Here is a 21,689-nt window from a genome sequence, read left to right as displayed (position 1 = left end):
GCCCCCCCCCCCCCGTAGGCGTCTCCTCGCTCCCCGGTAGGCGAGGCCTGCGTGTATGAGATAGCGCCACCGCCGAGTTCCGCCCGAGAAAGCTGCCGCTGGGGTTTTAGTGGGTGAGAGTCCCACACTACCTCGGAGTCCCACCCCAGGACTCCGAGGTGTGCATAATGCATTTCCCCCGCGAAAAAAAAAGGTCCGATTCCGCTCGGGGCGAAAGAAGAGGAGTGAGGCGGTCTCCCTCCCCGGAGTTGGGATCGGAACGGGTGGCCCTCGAGCACCTTGAACCACCTCATTCCTCTTCTACATACAGCGGTGCGAATTGCACCACTGTAAGACAAGGGGTTGCCCCGCAGGTGGCGCGATTCATAGGGTCACAGTCGCGATGACCCTCGCGTCGCCCACGGAGCAACCGGGCCGAGGGGGTGGTACTGGGGGTACCACCTCCTTTCGAGGTTGGCTCACGAGAAGGCAGCGTCGAGAGTTGACCCCTCGACACTGTAGGTAGGAGGTGGAGGGGCGGCATCGCAGCCGTCCCGGGTGGGGGGGAGCAATCGCTACCCTCCAGAAAAGAGCCCTTCCCTTAAACACTTATAGGGTAGGACAATGGGCGGGGCTGGCCGCAGTCATGCCGAGCGTTCCCGTTGCCAGCGAGCGGTACACCTTTTCAAGGTTGTACCTCCATTAAAGAAGGAAAGAAAAGGGATCATGGACATAGGAGTAAAGGGACGGTTCGTAAGCTGCGGTCACGTGGTATTCTGAGCCACATTGGCGATTGGTTACAATCGCACAAGCGCATGGCGCAATCTTGTTTTCATCGAGTAAAAGTGTGCCCAGTATAACCAGTTGAGGTTAAGGAATTATTTTGGACAAAAATACTTATATCTCAAAAACGGTTGACCATTCGACCTGTGTTTACTAAGGTTTCTTTACTCAGTACAGTGTATCCTATGTATCATATAATTATTGAATGGTTTTTTTAACACCCTTGTATATATACATATATGTGTAATGTATATGGTGTCATATGCAATGTTTGAACACCTGTATAATTTCAAGGTATGAATCATTACTTTTTATGTTTTTATAAAATTGTCAATATTTCTCATATCAACTTGTATATTCCTTGTATACTAATGAATTGTATTATGTGCATTCTGTTTCATGGATAACAACGGAGAGGATTAAATGAGAAACAAATTGACACATGGTCCATACAGTTTAGATTAGACAAATGATGTATATGTAGATACAGAGTGGGGCAATAACTATGTCCACTTTGAATATTGCCGTTATTTGTAATAATGTGAAAAAATATTATATACAAAACTTACACGGTATAGAGAGGGCCATATTGTGACTCAAACATTTTCTGCGTGGGTGAAAGCATAGAGGAGATTTCAAGGTCATTTCTATTTTTTTTAATGGAATGCTATGTTTTTTTTATCGCGATGTGATAGCCGGTGTTGAGACCACTTCAGCGAGCTATCATCGAAGGTCATGCAAGGTCAAATGTGGTAGTAAAATAATCTTTCTTAGATTACAGGATATGCTCGAAGTGGTGACCGTTTGCGTCAATGCAAAGTTGCAATTTTCGTATCGGTGCATCACGTGCATGTCTTACCGTTTCTAAACTTATTCTAGCACATGCTGCAATTATCCGTTTTGTCATATTTTCACCTCACATGTAAAACGTCTATAACACACGTCTATAAGTCTTCTTGAAGCCATCTTTAAACCGTGTGTTACATATCTTTAATATGTCTATAAGACATATCTAACACGTCTATTCAAAATCTATAAGACAGCCTTAAAATGTCTACAAGATGCCTGTAACATATCTGCATTACCTACAAAGACGCCTCCTGAAACAGCTCCACCCTGTCTTTAAGATGGCTAGTTAGAGCGTTTTAAGACTTCTTCAAGACAACTCCTTTTTTTCACAGGACATGTTCACAGGCTCTAGATAGGCTGTTCACAGGATATTACCAGACGTTTTCAAGACGACATGAACGTCTGAATACAGATATTTTCAAGACAGTCACAAGACATACGTGTGGTATGTGCGATTGATTTGAAATTATAAATAAATATGTAAATAAATTCTTTTCTGAATTTTTGTATTTCTTGTAATATTAAATGATTTCAAACTTTTGACTCATAATCTATACAATATAAGTTTATTTTATAAGAAATGTAAAAATTGAAAAACTTTAAAAATTATAAAATTATAAATGCAATTGAAATTTACTAGAAAAATAAATATATTAATAATAAAAGTATCGTCAAAATGATTTATTTCCGTAAAAAAGTCAATAATAATCAATTGTGTTACGAATACTTAATTTCATTTGTTTCGAAACGGGCAGCTTGCCGCAAATTTCGATATGAAATCACTGGGATTGCTTAGCGCTGAGCGTGGAGGTCGAAGGAGGACTCTCGCTCGAGTCCAAGTAAAACACACGAGAAATTACGATGATAGACCAAACACTTAGAACGTTTATTGGACGATATACAGTAAAGAATACGAAATGTAACGCAATGCGCGTGAGATAAGAATTTGTTGCTTGGTTGCAACAAAGAAATTGTACAACAACGACGCGATGTGCCAGCAAAATTGTCGTGCGAGAATAGTACCGGTACACTTCCTATTCTGCTCTAGTCTGCGGGCTGTTGGTGTAGGACACTGTTCGAACACCGAGAGTCCTTTTTTGCACAACTAGGTGATTGGCGGTGAGTCATCGCGCGATATAGGTGTGTGTCAGAATTGGTTTCGCCGAATTCGCGTCAAATTTCTTAGAACAAGGAGCGTGACGGGATTTCGCGAGACTTCAATACTCAGGAAACCTCGGCCACGCGACGGTGAGCGAACGACTTAGTCGAATTTGAAACATCATTCTTAACCCTAAACCTACCAAACCCCACAGGGAGATAGGAATTAGCACAGCAAAACCAGTCGTGGTAGATTTAGTGTTAATTGCACTATAAAATCTACAAGAAAATCTATTTTCTTATAGTATAATAGATGTTTATACTTTCCACCACCGCCATGACAGTGTGGTCGTGCTGTCACTTACAGTCGCTTGAGTTCCCGAATATATGCACGTCCATATAATACGTGCCGGTCTTGCGCTCAACTTGACATAAACGTTGTAGCAAGACTTTCTGTCAAATTGCTTAACTATGTTGACATCAAGCGTTGCCTACAAAACCGTAGTCAAATGCGGAAATAGATGGCTATGGTTTTGTAGACAACATTTGTACTTTATTGCTGGCAACTTGCTCGAAACTTGTACACAACTGGTTATTAGGGTAAGTTGTGCGGGGGGGGGGGGGGCATATCAGGTTGGTACTCTTCGGAGGCCTGATCGTGCAATTGAGTAGATTTATACGCGATGGGACCCGGATGCGATACTGATCAGCGGAGCGTATACTGGTAACCCGAGTCTCGGAACGATGAAGAACATCACTTTGCGAGATATCGGCCCAACGAGCTCCGTAACCATCGCATTTCGAAAGGCAGTCCATTGTGGCCGAAGCACAGAACGTAAAAGTAAAGCACTAGTGAAATAGGCCTCGCCCTCACGGGTACGTGACGGTAAACGCCATCATCCTGGACCACAATCGGCGACGGATCATGGGGCGCTTGACAGACGCTGCAATGTCCGTGGTACGTCGGAGAAAGAGGACCTCAACCTTAGGGAAGGGTGCTATAGCAGACCCCTGATGTAGCTGATATTTACTCCACGGAGCAATTTCGATGAAGTCTGGTGGGCTGTCCTTTTGCGTCGCGTTTCCTGACAAACTGCTAGGGAGGGGGGCAAAACGCGATCTACTCTACTTCGGTTTCAATATCTTAACATCATTCTCCTGGTATAAATAGACTAAATTTCACGGCGTTGTGTTCATTTATAATCCATCGCGGCTCTCAGGGGAAGTGATCGACGAACCCGGCCACGTCTCTCCTTGAGGCCAGCTAGAACGGCCTCCCCATGTGTGTCTATTGGAGCCACGGGGCTTCCTCCTTGACTTTGGGGGGTGGTAGCATTGATACGGGTGAATAGAGGAGGGGGGTTCTTAAGTTATTCAGGACATAGGCAGGTATTAGTAGGGGGTTGAAATAGGCGATATAGCTCTCTCTCTCTCTCAATGATGACGGTACATACGATAAACACCACCCTTGTACAGACTCGGTCTGTGGGTGAAGCAAAGAGTGAACTGGTACTCACTTCAGGAGACGAACGATCGGTTGACCCGACGTACATACTCCTTTAGCTAACATAATAGGTAGGAATGGGACGATCCTAGTGACTCTTCGCCCCCCGTACGAGTACTTACCCCACCTCCATGTGGCCCGGGCGTACAAAAGATGGGACGGTGTGGAAAGTCGGAAGAAACAATATCCCTGGGTAACGCCCATCGTAGTCTCGTTGCTGGGGGGGGGGGGGAAATCGCACTTCCTCTTCCCCGGGAGACCTTGTACTAAACTAAACTAAACTATACTAAACTAAACTAAATTAGGGTAAGTTGTACACAGCAGATTGAGTGAAAAATGTTCATATACAATATATTAACTTCATATTACACAAAGTCCTTTTTCTTAAACACGTTAACAAGTTATATTTTATATAAATACATTTAGTAGGTTATTTACATACAAATATGAACGCTTACATAAAAATAATTTAATAATTTTCGTAACTTTAGATATTGCTACACTGATACGCGCAGATTGGTAACTTTCTACTCTTTATTTAAAATATGAAAATTAATATGAATTTTTTAAATTCCTGTATACAACCTTAAGTAAAGTAAAACTTTATAAGATATCACAAGAGTAATGTTCACATCTTTGTCGGATGATCAATCGATATACTTCATTTAAAAAATAGGATATTGTTCAATATTTTATATCATATTGATACCAATGAACTACAAAATGGTGGCTAGTTATGATTCCTAAACATATATAACTTCGCATAACTAAACTATCAAAAAAAGTAATCTTTAAATTGTTCGTTTACGATATATGATTTTTGTTGAACTTTTCTTATCTTACAGAAAAAATATCTAAAAATAGTTCAAATTGTCTTTGCGATAAGTTTTTTAACAAAGGTATACTGATCTGAATATGTAGATTCACCACTAGAAACTTTATCTATTACTTAAATCTTTGTACTGACAAAAAGCAAACATCGAACAATTTTATTAGTAATTGAAATTAACAGTTGTGACAACGAAAAAAATTAGTATAATACAATGATTATGGAAAATCTCTATGTATAATAAAATAAAGTATACAAATTTCTTGACTGTAGAAAAATAAATGAAAAAGTTCACTAATTAAATACTATGCTGTTGGTTCAATTCTATATTCAATAATTAAACCTTCAGTTTCAATTGTTTCCAGAATGGTTATTACATATAATTATTACCACTGTCAGTATTCATCCTCATTGTATGCCTAAACTGCTAGACCCATGTACATCAACAAAGGTAATGCTAAATTGTCAACTTGATTTGTTTGTGCTTCAACAAAGGATACGACACCACTTAATAACAGTGTTCTCAAAATTAACCAACCTCTATCTATGTAACCTATTTAAAGAATTAAAATGAATTAGTTTTTTTTATCACTTGTCATACAATTAACAAAAATGTCAACACACAAAAAACAACATTCATACAAAGTACAAACTGCATTACATTAAAAGAAATTATTGCAAATAATTAGATATACTGAATAAATAATAATATAATTATAAACAATTTTTTATAAGGAGACCCTGCAGCACATTTGTGTGACACATAATATGTAGATTAAAATTTAAGCATTAGTTACTTGAATTGTTGCAAGGTCCCATTGACAGTATTATTATATATAATTTACATTCATTTAAGGTCAGAAAAAAAATGTTTTGATCTGTGTAATAGTAAAAATGAAACAAATGTACAATGAATACATACCCATAAATATTAAAATGCATATGAATGCAACTTGACTGAACATGCAAGCAATTGTTCCTTCTATGGATTTATTTAAACCACTCCATTTACGAAAACCCCATTTACTACCAACAAAGCTAGCAGCAGAGTCGCCTATTCCGATTGTCAGAACACCAGTAAATAAAGCAACCTGCCGAACATTATTACTTGGCATCCAAAGTGGAAACGACAGCCCACATAGTAAATATAAAGGTGTCAACGAAATCATATTATCTTTCTCATCAACATACACAGAAAATCCTTGTTGTAATGCATTACCAAGAGGTGGAATTCTGTAGTACCTCATCAACTAAAAATAAAGACAAACCAACATTTATTTAATGGTACGAAAACAATATCTAAATTCTGAAATTCTGTTAATCATAAGAAACGAAACTTAATTTAACTCGGTATACCTCGAGAAATAGAAATAATACCATTATTATACCACTAGCAAGGTATAACAGTGTCTGTTCATATATTAAACCAGGTATGTACACAAGTACAGCTAGTATATGAAAAATTTTTCTGATGGAAGTTGTTGCTTGAAAATTCCATAAGATTTGACATGCAACAGCAATTATACCTAATGATAAACAAACAACCCAATATCCAATTAAAGTAATCTGCAACATTTAAAAGCATTATAAAATAATTTTATGCGTTATACAACAAACGTTATTATATAATTATTATAAAAACATACTCTATGTCCTGAACTGAATATGTAGGACAGCATCCACATTATAGGATTTTGATCCAATATGATGTACATTAACGGCAAACATATCATTAGTAAGAGGGTAATTATTGTTATATAAAAATATTTGGTTACACGAAATATCGGAAAATATCCACATATTAAGCACACCAATATTATATATAGAATTGCAACCTGAAATTATGTAGCATTAGGCATTAGTCCAAAACATTTTAATCCCTTAAACGAGGAAAGAACTTTCACACGTCGTTCGGTAGGTGGGGAGTGATATTTTACAATATTTATGATCAACTTGCCGCGACGGATAGATTCACTTTTGCCACCAATGGTAATAGATAATCGAGCGCTCAAGCGAGCTTGGGTGACAGCTTTATGAGCTCAGCGGAGACTCCAGGTTCTGTCAAGCAATGATGGATGTGGTTTTAAGTTGTTTTCTACTGTTAAGCATTAAAGTTATTGTTATTGCATATTTTATGTTGCAACTGTAATAGCAAACGATGGAAGGTAAAATTTAAAATTTACTAATTGTATTATTGACAAGGAGTACGGAAATTCCATTTCACTTCAGCATATGTAAACTAGTATAAATGTCTACAATTATTAAAATTATAACTGTTTCACTGTTTTTAACAAATCTCGAATAAGGCTACTTTAATGCCGAAGAGACTAATAAACTGGTGGCCAAGTTTTTTTTTATGCAACATTAATTACTGTGAAGTCTGAACATTTTGAAAATTTTGTTAATAAACTTAATCCATCATATAAAATTCCTACAAAAAAAACTCTCTTCACAAGCGTATTTGTTGCTCGTTACAAAGAATTTGAACAATCTATTGCTAATATTGAATCAAGGGATGCCATTCTTTTATTAGACGGATGGAAAAATTGAGCAGCAAACACTAAAAATATTGTACTCTAAAAACCAAATAAGAGCATAACTGTTTCGCGCATCTCGAATGAGCAGGAGAGGTCTCTCGAACCCCTGGTTCCCCCACTTTCTCGCTTTCTGTAACAGGGACGATAGAATTTGTCATACACCGGGTGACATAATGAAGTATTTCTCAAGACATGAATACTTATGAATTGGCACGTTTGTACTTCACAGTCACTCGGTTTATGATGCTACACGAGGCATAATGATACTCAATTGTTTAAGAGGTTGGTAACTAAGGTAACCGAGAGGAATATGCGCAAACAAGACCGAAATTCGTCATTTCGCAGTTATGGTCTTATTTGGTTTTTAGAGTAGCGTTGTTACGCTTAGATAATCAAAGATATGTTTTTCTTAAATCATCGAACCTCAGTACCTATTCTGAGTGACACTGCACAGGCTTTAACTGATGTGGTGAATGAATGTATTATTATTTCAAGAGAAAGGCATAATTTATATATTTATGCAGTAATCACAGATAACGTTGCTAATATGATTCGTATGGGAAAATTAGTAGATAGTATATGACATGTGACTTGTAACAGCCATAGTGCGAACGGATCATCGTATTATACGCGTATAATACATGTATAAGATATAGGCACTTGTATTAAGTATATGTACCACTGCTGTCAAGCCAAGCCTTGGTACGTAGAGAAGTTATCTTAACCCCTGTGGCGGTAATATATATAGGTTACCGGCACTGCTTCACACCGGTGACATAATTAGGTTACCGGCCTTGTTTATGCGCGGACAGGTGCGAAGTAAGAAGGAAGAAAGAGAGAGTCAGAGATAGACGAGACAGGGAATTTCGGCGAGACGTCGCTCCCACGAGTACGGCACAAATTAAGACAGCACGCGAGAGAGAGTTTTTCCGAGTCGCGAGTGAAAGAGTTTTGTTTGTAAGGGACTGTCCAAGGACCCCGCTGTAAACAGGCGAGGCCACAATAAAAATCAATATCTGTCAAACGGAGTAACGATTATTTCGCTCACCTAGCTGATCATAAATCGCACGGGGCCAGCTATATTGGCAGCGGAGCAAGACGTGCTACACCTCTATTGTCCCCTATAAGCCGCCGGCAACTGATCTTCAGGCTACAGTGTAAACACACAAAATGAACCACGCATGAGTAAAAATTTAAACTTTTACTCCTTTCAGTGTAGTTTTTTCAAATGTTATGAATAAATTTCGGAGAGTGTTCTAATGAAAATAAGTCAAAACCTGACATAACGTATGAATAAAAATTGTTTTCGCTGCATTTCTCTATTCAGAGACATGCCAAAATTGTAAAAAATCTCATACGTTGCAAACACCGGGGCACCTATTACAGAATTGTTTCTAATTTTTCGTTTGAAAACTGTAGTTGGAAAAAATTAATTTAGCGACTGAAGTTTTAATGACTAAATTTATATTTTTATAGTAACAACATATATATTCATATGTATTGTCCTTGCAATTTTGCAGATTTCTTGGTGAGGTGCATCGTGCTGAGAACAATGAAAAACCGATTTGTTTGACGTTTCTTCCGTAAAAAAGTAACTTATAACTTGAATGTGTATTTCCTTTATTAAGTAAGTACATAATCTGATATGAAATATTTTTATATTGAGCAAAAGAGTATAGAAATTAAGAGAATTAAATTAACAAAAGCGATTAAAACAATACTGTATTCATTATATCCTGAAGTATTTACACCACTATTGACAGCACTTGGTACAGCGCTATTTTGATATTTAACTCTATTATACTTGTCTTTATTAATCTTTATTCCTTATTATTTAATTTCTTAAATGAATGGTATTACAAACAAAGATATGTTATAATAAAACATGTTATAATAAATTTCCACATTATAAATGAATAATACAATTTTGCATGTATTCCATAGATACACACATATATACATTTGCAAATTAATTATAATTAAAGATGGTAAAGTACATACAGTAACATTTTAAACCAATATATTGTAAAATATACATATAACATAATATGAAGCAATTCAGTGCATTGTTACGACGCATTTTGCGCCGTCCCCCTTCCGGCCCGAAATTCGACTCGGGTACGGAAGAACCGAGAACCGGACCGCTCCCCGCAACTTCTCACTCACACGAAATAACATCTAAGCGCTCCTGGAGGATTCTTAGGGAAATACTGCCGGTCGGATTTAAACTAATCACGTGGTAATCTCGCGCCGAATTACTGCTCGCGATTGCAGGACCGTAACGATCGGGGTTAATAATAGACGGAGGACGCTGTGTCGCCCGCACCCACCGACTCTTCTCCAGGGACCGCCCCGGAATCCCGTCGAGCGGCCGCTCGACCGGACAAGATTCGAGAGGCGCTTGGTCGGCCAAGGGGGCAACGTGTGATCACCCATCACACCACGATGGAGGAAGCAGGGGCAGGGGACCCGTGAGGAGCTGCAGCAACCACGTAGGAGCGTGTAAGTCTGGGCTCCTCACACAAGGGAAGGAATCTCCAAGGACAGGGGACCCTTCCTTGGCGTGTCGTCCCTGAGCCGAAGGAGTGTGGCTCCGCAGGAGTCGAAGGGGGTACGCGGGGAAACAGAACAGCATAGTGGGGGGCTCGCTAAGTCCTCGCGTCGCGGAACGAGCCCCGAAATCGTTACTTGAGTGGTCCGCCTAACCGAAGTATCGTCAATAGAGTATCGCGAGTGGGAAGTAGGTAGCGAGGCTGCGAGGAATACTATCGTCTAACTGTAAGTGAGCTTTATCATCTGATCTCCATAGGGCAATCTAGATCTCGTCCGTCCCGACCATGTCGCGGTAGAAAATCTAACATCGCATCTCGCTAACGAGCGCGGGGAACCACGGGGTTTGTCGGGAAATAGAATATCGAGAATTCCGGGCAGCTTTCCTCCAGGACGCGATATCGCCTCGCGAAGTCACTCAAGTCACTGTACCAACATTTGTAATCGGCGGTAGCGTAATACCGTCCGACCGTGCCACTGTAATTTCGTATTTAACATCTCGAGTGGTCGTAGACCACGAAACTGCGAAACGTCGTGTACCGTACTGAAATTCGGTGATATCGAAGGCGTGGGTCGCGACGATAGTCGACCGTCGAACCGGGTATTGTTTTGTTAAACTACCGTACCACCTACTGTAACGCAGTCTCGTAAGAGGCCGGCGCGAGAAATCTAATAAATTATTATTTAATTTGTTACCCGGTCCCGAGGGACAGTCTCTGAGTTCTCTTAATTGTTTGTATCGTCCAACGGGAACTCCTGTCGCGGGGAGAGTCTATCGTTCCGGTATTTGCGGACCCTGGTAACCCTGGTTTTATTGAAATATCCGTTGGTGGGTGCTTTCTTCCCAGTCATTCCGTAGATTTCGGCCCCATTAGAGGGGGCAGGTTTCGGTCCGGTATTCGGGGAATATCGGTCGGTACGTAAAATCGTAACTGGCGCCCGGTAAAAAGGAGGAGAAACTCGCGGGGACGCGACCGGAGGTGAGGGGCCGGGAGGGAGCACTTTGTTCGTGCCGCGTAACGGCCGCGCGACCGGCTGAAATCGCGGATAACGTAACAGCATTAATAGATTGATCATTAAGACATAAACATAATACAATTATTTTAATTCAAGCATAGTCCAAGGTTAATGTAAGAAGCAAAGGTAAGAAATTAATTATAATTAAGGGGTTATACCTACCTATAAATTTTGAAAAAATCGATTTTTGGGTTTTAATATTTTCTTACAGTACATCATTTTAGAAATATTGCGTGAAAGTTTGAAGTTTCAAAAATTGGCGGAGTTACGCCCGTTTAATGTATACGGTGTTGGAAGTTTTGGAGCAGATATAAAGTGGTAGAATCCCTTTCTAGGGGTGCGTGAGTCATGAATACTGTGCTCCAATGCAATTTATGGTTGTGTTAGTAAATACACAAAGCTATATGAAGCCGTAATACTAAGAATAACTACATATAAAAAATTTGCGTTGATTCGGTTGTAAACCTGACTTGAAACTTTAAACGTGTTTTTCTCAAAACCACATTTTCAAAATCGGTGACCAAAATATCTCGAGAACTGCTGCACCGAATTAATTCAGCTTTGGTGGACTCATTCTATACATAAAAAAAGTGCCAGATCGTGGCTTTTTGTATTTCATTGCGTAGTTTTTATTTTATAGATCAAAAATGAACGATTTTTTGTCGTAAATTAATTTTTCAGGATAATGAACAATCAGGCACTAGATAATTTAATATATTAACTAAATTTGCTCAGATTTTTTATTTTAGACAAACGAACTCTTAATTACAGTAGTCACCGCAAAACGCCTAAAATAAAAACGCCGCCGGGAGATCGCTGATATTTCCTCTATGCATATTTTGCATTGACGAAATTATTATAAGCAGTTTAAAATGTACATTTTCGAATACAATAACGTATGTTTAAAAAAGTCTTCGTTTGTAAAAAATAAGTTCCGAAAGTACATGTCTTTTTTCGAGCTCGCAGGTAGGCATAACCCCTTAAATGTGGTATAGAAACATGTGTATACCCGGATAGCACAGAGCTGACTTAAAGACAGCTTAAAGACGTTTGTTTCAGACGTTCCAGCGTCTACAGACGTCTTGAATAGTTTAGGAATAGCATTTTCACGTCTTTTAAAGGTTTAATGTGACAAATCAAGGCGTCTTAATATCGGATCTAAATCAGGTCAAATGCAGATCTTTAAAGAAGGCTATTCGGACGCATTTAAAATGGTTATTGAGACTGATTAATAATGATATAAATTTAACCAAGCAAAGGGTTATCGAAAGGAAATCAAACTTAATAAAAATTCATTTGTACTAATTTCATTTGTATTTAAGTCTTAAAATTTGATTACAGTTGACTTTATTTTTATTTTTATTATTATTACATACTATGTTTGGTAAAATATATCATTCACAGTGTGTTTACAAATATTGAAGAGCTATATTGACACAATACTTATGTTATATTACTTGTTTGTTATACAAGGCACATTTTACTATATATATATTTTTGTATACTTGTATATAATATATTTACAAATGCGCCTTAAACAGGTCTATACCAACGCCTTAAATAGGTCTACACCAATGTCTTAAAGGCGTCATTAGATGTCATAAAGATGCCTTACAAAGGTCAAAAGGCGTCTTAAAGACATCTTTGTTACTAATCATGACATTCAGTCGTTCAGACCTAAAATAGCTGTAAAATGGATGTTTTCAAGACGTCATGTGCTATCTGGACAGTAAAATGCATAAAATAATATAATGCGAAAAAAATCGCAATTACATAATGTTGGAAATTTATACAATCAATGCGCCCTCTTGCGCCAGAAATGTAACAGTCTGTGTCTAACCAAAATATAGTCCCGTTCATAGCGTTCTCCTTAAGCGTGCTCACCTGTTGCAAAGTTGTAATAAGTAGAAGGATTTGTTTCTAGTAATAAACAAACCTGTAGTAAACTAAACAGGTTGTGTAATTTAATAATTGCCCACTTGATCATCGACCGTTGTAGTTAAACTGCGCCAATTTAATATTAACACATAATTACATAAACTAATAATTACGTATACAATCAAATGTAACATTTTTGCAATCACTTTTCACAAGATATCACCAGCAGCAAAGTAAATTTTGTTTCAAGAAATAAATGGAACATCTAATACTACCTATATCAGCATAGTAAAACAATGCACGAATAGCACCACGTTCAATACTTAAAAGTAGTTTTTCAATATCGGATACTTGCAAGTAGTTAGAATACTAACAATTTTTATGCAAATAATGAAATATAAATGAAATAAACATTCATTTTTACTTCGACAAAAAGGCAAAACTGTAATTAATTATTCCACCTTTCCCTTAACACTTTGCCGGCCGCGCATTTATCGAAGCGCCGTTACGGTACCGCCGGCGAGATTCACGCAAGTACTACTGCTCGCCAACGGTGATATTTACGCAACTTTTCGCAACATAAGTAGTTGGAATATTATCCGCGAAAAACGATTTCAATAAAAGATAGTCGGGTGAATAGGGAGGGGAAAACAGTTGAAACCAATGTTCCCTGATCGTCAAATGTTGCTTTTCCATAATATGTCTACCTATACAAACGTCGATATGAAGCATCATTGTTGGCGAACATAAGTCACGCGTACGTGACAGCGGCCGATAACCGTTGGCGAGCAAAAGTCACGCCAGCGTGACAGCGGCCGGAAAAGTATTAATGTTGCGATTCGAACTACATATGTAATACTGAAAATAGTTCAACTTACGTCGTGTTTCGACTTATTTTCATCAGGGGAATCTCCTAAATTTATTCATAACATTTTAAAAAACTCGACTGAAAGGAGTAAAAATAAAAATTTTTATTTATGAATGATTCATTCTATGTGATGACATTGTAACCCGAGGGTCGGTCGACGGAGGCTTATAGGAGTGGATTCCTTTCAGCTCTGTAGAACTGGTTCTATTCGAGAGTCGCCACCGCTGCTTGAGCCGGCTCGAGCAGCTCTGTGGACTCCGTCTCCGGCTCGAGTAGCTCTGTGGATTCCGTCTCCGGCTCGAGCCGGCTTAAGCGGCTCGATTACCCGCTCACCATACGATCGAGTTGTCGCAGTGAGTATGTCCACTCTCCTCACTCAAGGGGTTAATTATGTTATCAACATTTCTCTCTTAAATACCTGTAAGAAAACTGTAGCAATGTCATCATTATGTATCGGTGGTAAATGACACCGCAGTGGTAAGTTTGTCACTGCGGACATTATAAATAAGATGCAACCATGCACAACTGCGGTTGCTTCTCCAAGTGTAAAGCAACGAGGAAAAATGGACATCAGTTGAATAATACCCCATGTACCAAGACTTCCAACATGTAAGCCCCATATCACGCTTACTAGTAATCCTGTTCTTGATTATTGGCATAAAAATTTAATTAAAACTACATATAATATATGATGTTCAGTATATTAACACTTTGACGGCCGCACTTTTAACAGAAAGGTTTGCTCTTGCCGCCGGCATATAATAACGAGAACAACTGGCTGTCGCTAACACTTTTCATAAACTTTGTTACAAATTGAAGGCAGACTGTTGACATGTTGTTACAAATACAGTATATTATGTTACGTACGAAGACACTCTCGTGACCTTTTAACTCTATCGGGAGTTGGAATGTATCCCGCCAGATTACGTAATTGCCTACGGGGTGTTATGGCGAGGCCAGATTTTCTTGGAAAACAGTTTTCGTTGAGGAACAGGCGTGTCTCCCACTACTTTCAGACTCGATTTTCGGGGTATAAAAAGGGACGCGTACTGCTCATCCGCGGATCATACTCATACCAATTTTTTTTTTGTCACTCAATTTTGTGACGTTTTTGCTTACGCTCCGTGTCTCGACACCGATTCGACCTCGAAGCTTGTATTATGCTGTATCGTGCCATATATCCCTGCATGGGATTTATTTAACTTTCTTGCTCTAATACTTCTATAATACACTGGGCGCCAAAATTAAAGCATCACTAAAATTTGCCGAAAATATTGGTCATTTTCAGATGCCTATATCTTCGCGAAAAATGGCTATAAAAAATATTGTGACAGAGAATTTTGTAGCCCGAAGTTTCTAGTTTTTGAATCGGGAATTCAAAAATTATTTTTATTTAGTTTGTTCCTTTTTTTTTAAAGATGAAGCGCAGTAAGCGAATGTTAAAAAATGTTGGTCAAGTTTGAGAGGATGCATGGGCCAAATGAAATTTTTTCTGGTAATTCCAATGGAATACTTTTAAAAAGCAAACTTTTCTCTTTAATTTCGTTTTTTTAATTTTGTTGTACAGTTTTTATTGGCCGAGTTATTCGTCATCATATGAGAAAAGGTACTTTCCACTTTGAGCGCCTGTAACTTGCGAACGCATGATCGTATAGAAAATTCCAGAAGTGATTTGGAAAGCTGAGAGATTTCTCTTTAAAGACCTTTAGTTGCCAATTTGTTGAAATTTTTTTTCGTCGTCTACAGTCCATTTCAAAATAACGTAAAATATTGCATAATTACCATTTTTCACAAAACACGATGCCATTTTAACAAAAATTGTGGAATCTTCCAGGTGTCTACGTTTTTTTTAAGTTAAAAGTACACGTAACCCCTGTACCAAAGGCCGCATTGATCAGATTTTTTTTACCCTGTGCCCTCGATAGTGAAACTTGCGATACAGTCTGAAAAATTGGTGAATGACTCTTTTGCGGCACGTTTCCTCTTTAAAACGATTTCGCAGCGTTTGAACTGTTGTGGTCTGTGTCTTCTTAGTTTCACTTTATTTTAGAAGAAAGTAGAGATGTCAGAAATTTAGCAAACACATTTTTATACAATCTCTTCGCAATGACAAAAAGTGAACAATGCGAAGTGACGAGAGGGTGCAGATGGTGTGCATATCCTACCCTTTCTTAGTTATTGCGATAGATACACTCTTCTTTTTTTTTACTGAACTTAATTTGGTTTTTTTTACCGAACTTCTTCCTTTCCATTGCATCTCCTCGCTGTGTAATGAGATGAGTACCTTGGCATCTGCCAGCGAGACGTTGGCTTGTAACGTTAGTACTGCGCACTGTCTGTAGGTGGCCGCGGCGCCGCGACGATTCTCACAGTTGAGGCTTGCGAGCCCCAACTTGATAAGACGAACCGCGAGTGTGGGTGGGTACTCATTAGAACTGGTCTTGCAGTAATTGCATCACGGATTTTTTTTCTTCTTTTTAGCAATTCCATTAAATCCTTCAGTTTCCTCCTCTATTTATTCCTATCGAAATTTTTTTCTTAGCAAATTTTTCACACCTTTTCTCTTTCTTTAAGCACTTTATTATGCCTAGACGTCATCTCTCTGATTACGAAATTGGTCGACTGGTAACACTTTTGCAGGAAGGTTGCAGCCAACGACAGGTTGCTAATGTTCTTGGTGTAAACCAGTCAGTTGTGAGCCGTGTCTATGCTCGATTTAGAGAGACTGGGGAGTATGTCCGTAGATCGGGGCAAGGACGCAGACGCGCGACCAGTTCTCGAGACGACAGAGCAATTACGCGACGTGCTCTTCGGGAACCCTTTGTTATCGCACGCACTATTGCGGAACAAATTTCGAACCGCAGGCAAAACCCGCCACGCACGATCTCTAACAACACCGTGAGGCGTCGATTGAGGGAGGCTGGCTTACGTTCGAGGCGCCCGGTACGAGTCCCGTTGCTAACTGCTAGACATCGACGGCAGCGTTTAGCTTATGCTCGTCATTACATACGCTGGCCTCAGCGTCAATGGACAAATGTCCTTCTTACAGACGAGTCCCGATTCTGCCTCCGAGGGAGCGACCGACGGGAACAGGTTTGGCGTCGTTGTGGCGAACGTTACGATACCAATCATACAAGGCCGATCACCGCGTTCCTTTGGGCCGGAGTATCGCGGTATTCACGTACACCGCTAGTTATTCTTTCACGTGGTGGTTTGACCGCCATGCGGTACGTGGACGAGATTTTGCGCCCCGTTGTGCTCCCTCTGCGTCAGCGTATGGGCAACCGCTTTCTGCTTATGCAGGACAATGCAAGGCACTATGTTGCACGCTATACGCAACAATTTCTTCAAAAAAATCGAATACCAGTTCTTGACCATCCACCAGTGAGCCCAGATTTAAATCCCATTGCACATGTTTGGGATATTCTTGGACGTCGGTTGCGACAGCAATACCCAGACTTGGCGAATTTAGGGCAATTAGCGCACGCCCTCCGCCAAATTTGGCGAAGAATACCACAGTCAATCATACGGAGGTGCATTAATATGCGCAAACGATTAAAAGAAGTAATCAACCGGAGAGGCGGTAATACCCATTATTAAACACAACATACGCATACATGCACGCACGCACGCATCGGAGAGTGAGTTTGGAGTCAAAAAATACTGTGGGAGTGACGAACCACAGGGTCTCATCTCTCCATGCTTGTACATACGCAGTGAAGCGTAAATCCGACAGTGAAACCTCCTCGTGGTACGCCTTAGGTAATGCTAATGCCGGCAGTATTGTGCACCTTTTGTCATTGCGAAGAGATTGTTTAAAAATGTGTTTGCTAAATTTCTGACATCTCTACTTTCTTCTGAAATAAAGTGAAACTAAGAAGACACAGACCACAACAGTTCAAACGCTGCGAAATCGTTTTAAAGAGGAAACGTGCCGCAAAAGAGTCATTCACCAATTTTTCAGACTGTATCGCAAGTTTCACTATCGAGGGCACAGGGTAAAAAAAATCTGATCAATGCGGCCTTTGGTACAGGGGTTACGTGTACTTTTAACTTTAAAAAAACGTAGACACCTGGAAGATTCCACAATTTTTGTTAAAATGGCATCGTGTTTTGTGAAAAATGGTAATTATGCAATATTTTACGTTATTTTGAAATGGACTGTAGACGACGAAAAAAAATTTCAACAAATTGGCAACTAAAGGTCTTTAAAGAGAAATCTCTCAGCTTTCCAAATCACTTCTGGAATTTTCTATACGATCATGCGTTCGCAAGTTACAGGCGGTCAAAGTGGAAAGTACCTTTTCTCATATGATGACGAATAACTCGGCCAATAAAAACTGTACAACAAAATTAAAAAAACGAAATTAAAGAGAAAAGTTTGCTTTTTAAAAGTATTCCATTGGAATTACCAGAAAAAATTTCATTTGGCCCATGCATCCTCTCAAACTTGACCAACATTTTTTAACATTCGCTTACTGCGCTTCATCTTTAAAAAAAAAAGGAACAAACTAAATAAAAATAATTTTTGAATTCCCGATTCAAAAACTAGAAACTTCGGGCTACAAAATTCTCTGTCACAATATTTTTTATAGCCATTTTTCGCGAAGATATAGGCATCTGAAAATGACCAATATTTTCGGCAAATTTTAGTGATGCTTTAATTTTGGCGCCCAGTGTAGTTTCAGTTTCAATTAATATTATTAATCCATTGTTTAAAATTAAACTTCTCCGCAGTGTGTTAGTGTCGGTCAGGGCTGGCACCGCCTGATCGCCGCCCCTATCCCTCAACAAAACGCCTCGCAGTGAGGCGTAAAGCTAGTGAATCTCTCCGTGCTCCGATATCACCGGAAAATTGAAATGCGGCTTAACTAAGGAAAATATCAATCAACTGGGAAATTCATCGAGGCAATCGGCGGCCCCGGCCCCGAATGCCAGTTCACCAGCGGAGGGAGTTCCTGTTCCCCCGCATCGCTACCAAGGGTCTCCACGTTGATGGAGCAATATTTGAGGGATCCTGATTCTCTATCAGTCGTCTCAACCGAGGAGTGCCCCCCCCCCCGTGCCTGCTGAGTATTATCTAAATTCTAACACGCCGATTCCGGTAAATCAATCTGATTCATCTCTATTCGATCCGGACAGTATAATTTTTGCATTGCCCCCCGACCCGTGTCGGAGGGTGAAACAACATCAAATACGAACAAAAATAAACCGGTTGTGGTATCAATTGAAGATCTTATCGCCGAAGGAAAGGCCAAGCGGCGATCCAAAATGGCCTCCATACAGGCGCGTCCCACCACACACGTGGTCGGTAAAACCGTTGAAGCTGCGCGCGAGCGCTCACCGCGGCCATGTTCGTCTTCTTCGTTCCCCCCACTCAATCTCTCGCATGTGCGTCTCTCTTATGAATCGAACGACTCCTGCGCAGCCGACATGGGTGCCGTCTGCGTCGACGCGGCTTGCGATGATGTAGACATCCCACAGATGGACGCAAGCGTGCAGGTGCACAATCGTTTCAATATCCTGCGTTCATTTGAAAATAATAAGACACCAATTAACATGAATAATAATAAAAATAAAAACAATAACAATGAAATTAAACCAGATAATAAAAATCAGAACAAAAAACGTAAAATCGGAAACCCTAACTCCTCGGAAAATCACTCTCACCATACCGAGATAAACACGGGTAAACCCCCCACCGGAGGAGTCACTCTAGAGCAGTGTTTCCCAACGTGGGGCCCACGCCCCACAGGGGGGGCAATTTGATTGTTAAGGGGGGCAATTCGAAAATGGACTCGACACAAGTTTAAGCCTTTTGCTCCGGGCCATTTAAATGCAATGCTAGATTTCGGTGCCAAATTTAACGAAAAAAGCAAATTCTTAAATAATTGCGGTAAATAATTATTAGGTATAATTTCGCTAGACGATACCAAAATATCAACTGGGTGTTTGGCGTCGTCAAGTAAACTTCCCTGCGGCAGACGGCAGGCTCCGCGGGGAACCCCGGACGTTTTAAAATCTTGCTAAACAACGCAGTTGTTCGCACCTGAATGGCCCATCGCAACTTCTGTAGTGTTTCACAACATTCAGTTGATGTTAATTTGAAATAAGTGTCCGTCAAAACTGTTGTAAAAGCTCGTTGATTTAATAAATATATACATTGTATAGATATAATTGGTAAGTATTTGATTTTATTTTTATTTATTTTAATTTTAGAAGCATAATTTTCCAGAAAATTTTATCAAATGGAAAAAATATATTATTTTGCGGTGGCAGTGTAGTAAATGTGTTATATATATTTAAGTAAATATGCATTTTTTAGTATACGTTTACTCTATGTCACATTAAATTAATTTTAACACATACTTTAATTTTAGTTTTTAATTGATCTTATATTTATTTCTTATAGCCCATAGTAAAATGAGTGGTGCAAGCAAGAAAAAAACTCGTCAATATTGGGAGGAATATTTAAAATTTGGGATCATACCCGCTGTCCACGATGAGCGGATTCCTTTTTGTCTTTTATGCCAGCAATGCTTGACCAACGAATCAATGAAACGAGGTCGTCTTGAGGCGCATTTGAAGGCGAAACATAGTGCTCACATTAATTCAGATTTGAATTACTTTAAAACTTTAAAGAAAAATTTTGAAAAGAGAACAACATTAAAGTCTCTATTTACTGCTCATACTTCAACTAATAATCGTGTTCTTGAGGCTAGTTATCAAATTTCTTCATTCATCGCTAAAACTGGAAAAAATCATACTATAGGAGAGAATTTAATAAAACCGTCAATATATAATAAGCTAAAAAACTACTTAGATGTCAATGATATACCAATGAAAAATATAACATCTTGTGCTGCAAATGGAGCTCCTAATATGATGGGCAAGAAAAATGGCTGCTTAAAATTGATGAAAGATGCGAATCCAGAAATGATTCTTGTGCATTGTGTTATTCATAGGCAAAACTTGGTAGCTAAAAACATCTCACCTGTTCTAAATGAAGTACTACATTCAGTAATAAAGTGTGTTAATGCTATTAAAGCTAATGCCAAATGTGAGCGTCTCTTCAAGCTATTTTGCGAAGAACAAAATGAAGACCATGTGAGACTTTTACTTCATACTGAAGTAAGATGGCTATCTAAAGGGAACTGCTTGAAAATATTTATGGAACTGTTTGATACTCTTAGTGATTTTTTCAGCGACAAACTTGAAATGAAGTATCTGTTAACAATCGATGGTAAAGCATTTGTGAGTTATTTAGCCGATATCTTTGAAAAACTAAATATATTAAATAAGCAACTTCAAGGAACAAATAAAACTCTTGTCGATGCAAAAGCAAAGATATTTGGTTTCATTACCCATATTGAGTTATGTCAGAAACATATTAACAACAAAAACTTTGAACAGTTTCATTGGCTCCAAAAATGTGAAGTAACTGATACCGCTTTACTTGTTATTGTCAATCATCTGAATATTCTATCGGCTGATTTAAAAGAAAGATTTTCTGATTTAAAACAAATTGATTTTCCAACATGGATGATGCAGCCAATGTTAGTGGATTTGTCTGATATATCAAATATGCAGTATCAAGAAGAACTCGCAGAATTGCAAAATGATGAGTCAGTTAAAACTTTATTTAATATAAAAGGAGCGATGGCATGGCTTTGTGAGGAAACAGAAATCAAATACCCAAATTCAACCAAATGTGCAAGAAAACTATTGCTACCGTTTCCATCTTCATATTTAGCTGAATGTGGATTTAGTGCTGTAAATGATTTACTGGTAAAAAAA

At 39.0% G+C, this 21,689-nt stretch overlaps 1 protein-coding gene across 1 annotated transcript in view; it reads right to left on the bottom strand.

Moving 5' to 3' along the window:
- Window positions 1-5,461: 5,461 nt before the first annotated feature.
- LOC107190800 (dolichol kinase) overlaps window positions 5,462-21,689 on the bottom strand; it is a 34,401-nt gene continuing 18,173 nt past the window's right edge. The window contains exons 3-7 of the mRNA XM_015579683.1: window positions 14,311-14,531; window positions 6,689-6,877; window positions 6,399-6,608; window positions 5,965-6,292; window positions 5,462-5,595 (exon numbers count right to left, since the gene is read on the bottom strand). Coding sequence (XP_015435169.1) covers window positions 5,462-5,595; window positions 5,965-6,292; window positions 6,399-6,608; window positions 6,689-6,877; window positions 14,311-14,531 — 1,082 coding nt within the window. The remainder of the gene's footprint in view (window positions 5,596-5,964; window positions 6,293-6,398; window positions 6,609-6,688; window positions 6,878-14,310; window positions 14,532-21,689) is intronic.

This window comes from Dufourea novaeangliae, unplaced genomic scaffold (genome assembly GCF_001272555.1).
Source record: "Dufourea novaeangliae isolate 0120121106 unplaced genomic scaffold, ASM127255v1 scaffold231, whole genome shotgun sequence".
Lineage (NCBI taxonomy): Eukaryota > Metazoa > Arthropoda > Insecta > Hymenoptera > Halictidae > Dufourea > Dufourea novaeangliae.
Note: the sequence above shows the minus strand (reverse complement) of the source record. Positions and strands in the feature narration are given on the sequence as shown.